Source organism: Chionomys nivalis, chromosome 5 (genome assembly GCF_950005125.1).
Source record: "Chionomys nivalis chromosome 5, mChiNiv1.1, whole genome shotgun sequence".
NCBI classification, from domain to species: domain Eukaryota; kingdom Metazoa; phylum Chordata; class Mammalia; order Rodentia; family Cricetidae; genus Chionomys; species Chionomys nivalis.
The window spans coordinates 31,765,022-31,771,975 of NC_080090.1; the positions used below are offsets into that span (position 1 = coordinate 31,765,022).

The following is a 6,954-nucleotide window of genomic DNA, read 5'->3' on the forward strand; positions in this document are numbered from 1 at the left end:
AAAGCCCTCTTCAAGAGCAAACCACCTCTACAGTCAAGAGGTCTCCAGTTATGCACTCAGTGTTCATTGCACTCACATGTCTAAATCTCACATGGTCCCATACCAACTGATTTAACTCTCAGGGGGAAACCATGCTGGGCTTTCCCAGAAAAGCACTCAGCCAGCTCTAGTCTATATGCAAAGTCATGGGCTCCACCACACACACACCTGAAAGGACAAATGTACCACCCATAAGCTGTAATGCCTTTTAGGCAGACTCCAACCAAAATCGCCCAAACACCTGATCAACCCAGTGTTGGCCCTTGAGTTTGAACACTCCTAGTATCAGGCAAAGAAAAGTGGTGTCTGCTGCTTGACTAGCCATGGGCTAGAGCCAAAACACTCGCTGGGTTCAATGCCACTAGCCAGGTAAATTAGAAAGACCTAAGCTTGAAGCTGGGCGGTGGTGGCGCACGCCTTTAATGCCAGCACTTGGGAGGCAAAGGCAGGCAGACCTCTGTGAGTTTGAGACCAGCCTGGTCTAGCTCCAGGACAGGCTCCAAAACCACAGAGAAACCCTGTCTCGAAAAACCAAAAAAAAAAAAAAAAGGACCTAAGCTTGTTTTACAGGTTTCCATACGGCAAGATCCAATGAATCACAGGAATGAGCCATACCAGCAGATTAAGCTGTTAGTAAGGCCAGGGGTGAGGCATGAGAGTGGGGGTGCAGACCTTTAACCCAAGCCTGCAGGAAAGCAGAGGCAAGCAGGAAGGAAGGCAAGGGAAACCATCACAAGATGGTGGTGGCGCAGGCAAATCTGAGTTGAAGCCAGCCTGGTCTACAAGAGCTAGTTCCAGGACAGGCTCCAAAGCTAGAGAAACTCGAGGGGGGGGGCACACACACAAAAAACTAAACTAAGTTGGAGTCTAGGCTTCAGCCAAGGTGAATGCTAACGGGGCTCACGCACTGGTCCTATGCTTTGCCCGTGCAGTCATCTACACCCACCATCCTCTAGGACTTGTATGAGCTCCGTGCAGCAGGCTTTTACCTAAGAGCAGTAAACTCAAACACTTAAACAGCCACCTGATACTTTCAAAAAAAAATTATTTATTATATATGCAGTGTTCTGCCTGCACACCAGTAGAGGGCACCAGATCTCATTATAGATGGCTGTGAGCCACCATGTGGTTGCTGGGAATTGAACTCAGGACCTCTGAAAGAGCAGTCAATGCTCTTAAACTGAGCCATCTCTCTAGCCCAGCCACCTGATACTTCTAATACCCAATAAACGGCAGACTCCAGACACATAAGCTTTTAGTTTATTTGTCCTCTGGGAAATTGCCTGCAAACCACAGCAGATCAAGTCACCGCCGATCTACTCCTTTGGCTGTGAACGAAAAAAAAAATTAGTCAGCAACAACCTTTAAAATATCTTTAAAGTTCAAAGACAAACTCTTTAAAAAAAGAAACTCATGCAAAACAAGTATTAACAACCTAAAACAGAAACTAAGAAAATGATGCAAACATTCAGAAAGTAAATATTCACGTTAGAAATGAAACAAAAACAAAAACAAGTCACTATCTGAATTAGACAGTAAGTTAGTACTGTTACAAACTGTACACTTATAAATCTATGTATAAATGTTCACACGCTTGCTCAAACTATGTCAGTAATAAGGAGTCTAATGATCTACGTAAGAGCTTGAATTATACCTGTATCCAATCTCCACTCACTGCATCAGTGCAGGAAAGGGGGAATGGGAAGGAGGAAAACAAACAGTTCATTAGTAGTCCCCTCTCAAACACCAACATATCTGCGCTCAAAGTACATGCAACCAGGTACCTCAGGTGACCGTTCTGTGATTGTACACGGACATTCCTTACACACCACCCAATTCTGACAGCACCTTGCCTGATTACTACAACTCCAATGTTAGCAAGGTGGCACACAAATGAGTGGTAACAAACCTACATTGTTGATTACTAGCATTTAGGTGAAAGAAACACCCCTAAGGCTAGGCCCCTTGGCTCTGGTGTCAAGCAGAGGGCCCAGACTTGGGACTCTTCTAGACTCCAATGGGAAGGCTCTAAATGATTAGGCCAGTCTTTTGAAACCTGTTCCATTTTAATCCTTTAAAGTATACCAATCTTGGATACCATGAGGTATACAGATTAGTAACAAAAAACGTAAATAAAAATACAAATGTGACCGGTGCCTTGATTTAAGCTCCACTGCATGTTAAAGGAACACCAGTTCCACTATAAGCAAAACATTCCAGAGGCCACTACCATTTTGAGTTGGCTTTTCAAGGTGGTGCTAGTACAGGATGTGTCTGGCCAGCCCCAGTGTCAGCTCCCCAGGACACCCGAAGGGACTGAGGCTGAACCTGGTGGCTTGGCAAAGAATCTGTGTTAAACGGCCTTCAGGTCTGGCAAGAGACAAATCTGACTGCATCATCAAAACTTCTATCAATCAGCAGGTATAATCTGCAACACCTATGCAGTTCTACAGTGCTGATAGAAGTCATTTGATTACAGTCTCAGGCAGGCAGCTTGAAAGACAGGCATGAGGGGTGGTGGGCACATTTCTAAAATGCTACTAATGTAATTCCACTGCACGCTACAAATATACTAGAGCAAGGAACCACTCTGATTAAAATGCATGTGGTAAAAATATCCATATGCTACCTCTAAGTTTTCTATTACGAACAGGAGACTAATAGGGACAGATATGCTAAGACATTGATGGGAGCAGGTGCTCTTGCAGCACCCTGAAGAAAGGTCACTGAAGCCATTTCCTAAAAAGCAGTCTCAAACTCCAAGTTCTGAGAGACCAGGGAAGCTACCTCCCTTCAGTGAATCACTACCCACCCATGTAACATGCATCTTTGAGTTAAGTCCTTCCAGTATTAAGATACTTAAAACAGGTCATTGGTATTTTAATAGGTCACACTATGAAAAACTGTTGTCCAAAAGCCAACATGCAAAGCATCAAAGCCAGCTCAGTGACGGTGACACATCCCCACACCGTGCTCAATCTCAGTACCTGCTAGATAATTCATTTCTGTTGAACAAGAAATCCAAGACAGTAGAGGAGGGGGAAAAATTCACAGAACACTTGATTATTCAGCAACCCAACACCTGAATTCCACCCTGCTACTCACAGCTAGCTAGCAAAGCTGGCATAAACTCATTACTCAAAGCACTGTGATCTCAGGTAACTGGGTAGGAAAGCAGTTTGACATTTGGAAAGCATGGGCCACATTGATCCAGCTGCTTCAAAAACCTCTGTGCTAAAAAGCAAAACGAAATCTTAAGAACATGTCTGTTCTTTCTTGAAGTGTCTACGTCAATCAGCATGAGAAATTCCTGAACCAGGACTTGAAAGCACCCACTACGATAGCTGAGTCAATGTGGCCCTATGCTGGGTTGTGCTAGTCTATGAGCAGATGTGGGCCAATCTACCCTAGGACACTACTATGCTACATAGCTGCTCAAAACGTTACCTTCTGCAATCCAGAAGAGGGAACAAAAAAACACCAAGAAAGATTATTTAGAAAAGGAACGCCTCTTCATAGACAATATTAAGCTCGACAATCACAGACATTTCTGAACCTCCCTTGAGTCGTACCTTTTTGCCAGCACCAACATTGGCCTTCGCAGTCCCCCTAACCTTCTTCATTCTATTCTTGCGTTCCTTTCGCTGTTTTCGGGAGGTCTTTTTCTTCTCATAAAGGCCATGCTACCAGAAAGAAAGAGTATATGTATCTAGTTAACTCATCCATCACCAATGGAGACGCTGAGAAAACTCTGAAATAGTTTTACAAATAAACGTACTTTTTTAAAATATTTATTATGTATACAATATTCTGTCTGTATGCCTGCAGCCCAGAAGAGGGCACCAAACCTTATTACAGATAGTTGTGAACCATCATGTGGTTGCTGGGAATTGAACTCAGGACCTTTGGAAGTGCAGGCAGTGCTCTTAACCTGAGCCATCTCTCCAGCCCAAACATACTTTTTTTTGAGACAGGGTTTTTGTTTGGCCCTGGCTGTCCTTGAATTTACACCTGCCTGCCTCCGCTAGGATTTACAAGCGCCTACACCTGTATCACCACCACCAGACCTAATATACCTTTTTAAGCTGCCATGACATTTCCCTTTCAATTCCTACTTCTCTAGTGAAGTGACAGGGTATCACTTCCATGAAGAGCTCTCTATGCCCTTTCAACCATGGAGATCCTAACCCTTTCATCTGCTCTTGGTTATTCCTGGCAAGTTCTTCACAAGGCTCCCAAGCACTTCAGCAATGGATTCCCAGAGTACCACTTTATTTATTATGTATACAACATTCCTTCCATGTATGCTTGCACGCCAGAAGATGGCACCAGATATCATTACAGATGGCTGTAAACCACCATGTGGTTGCTAGGAATTGAACTCAGGTCCTCTGGAAAAACAGTCAAGTGCTCTTAACCTGAGCCATCTCTCCAGCCCAAGAGTATCTTTAAAAGGCTATCTAGTCATGTGTAGTGGCTCACACCTCCAATCCCAGCATTCAGAGGTAGCTGATCTGTGACTTGAAGTCAGCCATGGCAGCACCATCTCAACAAAAATTTCATTTAGTAAATCTCCCTACAAAACTGTTCTACTAGAGGATTCACCACAGCAAGCAGAAACTGGATTCAAGAGGAGGAAAAGAACAACTCCCTGAGCTCGGCAGCTCACTTACAATCCTAGCATTTAAGGTGAGGTCAACTGATCGCTGCAAATTTGTGTCCATTTTATGCTAGAGGCTCCACCCCGCCCCAACAAGAAAACAAGTCAGGTCTGGTGACCCCTGCATGTAATCTTACCACCCTGGAGGCAGAGTATCATGAGTTCTAGGCCAACCTGAGCAACAATGAGAGCAAACTTAAAAAATAAAGGTTCTCATCATCAATGAAGTATCAAGCTTGTTGCCAGTTTTGGACTAGATGGAATTGGGCCCTAAAATTTTAAAGCCACTGCCGGTGCGTTGTAATATACTGTAACTTGCCCATTAAATAACCACCAACTTCTTCCTAGCCAGATGTGGCAGTGCACACCTGCAACCCCACCATTTAGGAGGCTGGGGGACAACTGCTATTGAGTTCCAGTTCAGGACAGTCAACTACATGGAGATGGGCTAAGGGGTAGGAGGAAAGCTTGAAATACCATACTGAGAGGTCTTTTAAAGTCAAAAGGTTACAGTTAGACTTAATCCCACACTTGACCAGGAACCTCTGTATTAAGCAAAGAACACTGGATTAGCCCCCTTCAGGATTCCTAGTACATGACTGCTGCTCCCAAACTGTTTGCTATTGCTCATTCTATCTATTCACAACACAGTGATATTGGAAAATAAACAAGATACCTACTCTTGCAAGTCTGTGTTTGGGCTCATTCTTCTTTGCATAATCGAGAGAATCATAGATCATGCCAAAACCAGTTGTTTTCCCACCACCAAAATGAGTTCTGAACCCAAATACAAAGATGACATCTGGTGTGGTTTTGTACATTTTGGCTAACTTCTCCCGAATTTCTGTCTTTGGTACTGTTGCCTTCCCAGGATGAAGGACATCAATAACCTAAAAAAAAGAGGTCTAGGTTTAGTATGTTACAATTAACTACATCTTCAAAATTAAGACCCAACACGCCAAACTTAGACATGCCCACCCTTACCATCTGTTTTCTTTGAAGCAGACGATTGGTCATGAACTTCCTGGTCCGGATCGTTACTGTGTCATTCTGCAGATAGCACACAAGTTAGTAAGATTATGCTAACCCTTTCTTGTCTTTACCATGCTACTTCAACAACTATTAACGTGTCCAAGTCAAAGTGGCAACCTCAACCACCCCGTAAAATTACCACAAACCTCTTAATTTCTGTGATCAGTTTCCTTTCCTTTCTCTTGATTTTTCGAGACAGGGTTTCTCTCTTAACAGTCCTAGCCGTTGTGGAACTCGCTTCGTAGACCAGGCTGGCCTCGAACTCGCAGAGATCTGCCTGACTCTCAAGGGCTGGGATTAAAGGGGTGGGCCACCACAGCGCATCGACACTTAACTTTTAAATTGTAGCCACCATTTTAGCGTCTCAATTAAAGTTCAAGCTCAGCACTATTGGTTTTACTTAACTCTTAAGTTGTGTAGGTTTCTTAAGAATCCCTGGCCCCTGGGTATCAGATACCACTCACTCCCTACAGAGCACCCCACGTTACTGCAACCGCAAAAGCCAGCAGGAGAAGGGGAGGCGCCTTCTTCACCTCGGCCCGCCAGCCCGGCCCGAATTCGGCGGCCCCGAGACCCGGCAGCCCGGCGTGTTCCGGAGAGCGGTCATACGACCCCGGCTGGGCGGCCCGGGCGACCGGGCTCCGTACGACATGGCCCGAGCGGAGCGGGTGGGCCCCGGCCGGCTGCGGCTGCAGTGGCACGCCTGCTGGGGCAGGGATGGCGCGGATACGCCACGGATGGAGCCGACGACCGGAGCAGACTCACCATGATGACGGCCGCGCCGAGCTGCTAAAGCAGGAAAAGAGGCCCGCTCCCGGTCGGCCAATCATATCAACGCGCACGGAAGGACCCGGGTCCTGGCGCGGAGGCGTGGCCAAAGCCTAGGGGCAGGCCACACCAATGCCTGATTGAAAGTGCCTAAAGCCACGCCCCTCTGGCCTCTAGGCACGCCCCCAGGTCTAGCCAGCCCGATTTGTGGTTGCGCAATGGCGTGTTCTTTTGCAATTAAGCGTCTTCCTCCTGATTTGTTTTTTGTTGTTGTTTGTTTGTTTGTCTTTTTGGTTTTTCGAGACCGGGTTTCTCAGTAGCTATGGAGCCAGTCCTGGAACTCGTTATGTAGACCACGCTGGCCTCGAACTCACAGAGATCCCCTTGCTTCTGCTTCCTGAGTGCTGGGATTAAAGGCGTGCCACCACCACCGCCCGATTTGTTGTTAGCGTCCT

The 6,954-nt window shown here is 45.8% G+C and overlaps 1 protein-coding gene across 3 annotated transcripts; it reads right to left on the minus strand.

Annotated features, from left to right (window-relative positions):
• Positions 1–1,067: 1,067 nt before the first annotated feature.
• Rps24 (ribosomal protein S24) lies at positions 1,068–6,598 on the minus strand. 3 transcript variants are annotated; one of them, XM_057770915.1, is made up of 7 exons: positions 6,497–6,598; positions 5,684–5,749; positions 5,380–5,589; positions 3,612–3,722; positions 3,027–3,044; positions 1,694–1,713; positions 1,068–1,367 (listed from the first exon to the last, which is right to left on the minus strand). In XM_057770915.1, the coding sequence occupies exons 1-5, from the start codon at positions 6,497–6,499 to the stop codon at positions 3,039–3,041; spliced, it is 396 nt and encodes a 131-aa protein (XP_057626898.1). In that variant the 5' UTR covers positions 6,500–6,598; the 3' UTR covers positions 1,068–1,367; positions 1,694–1,713; positions 3,027–3,038. The 3 variants fall into 3 exon arrangements, with proteins under 3 accessions (XP_057626898.1, XP_057626899.1, XP_057626897.1); XM_057770916.1 differs by lacking the exon at positions 3,027–3,044; XM_057770914.1 differs by lacking the exons at positions 1,694–1,713; positions 3,027–3,044.
• Positions 6,599–6,954: the final 356 nt, after the last annotated feature.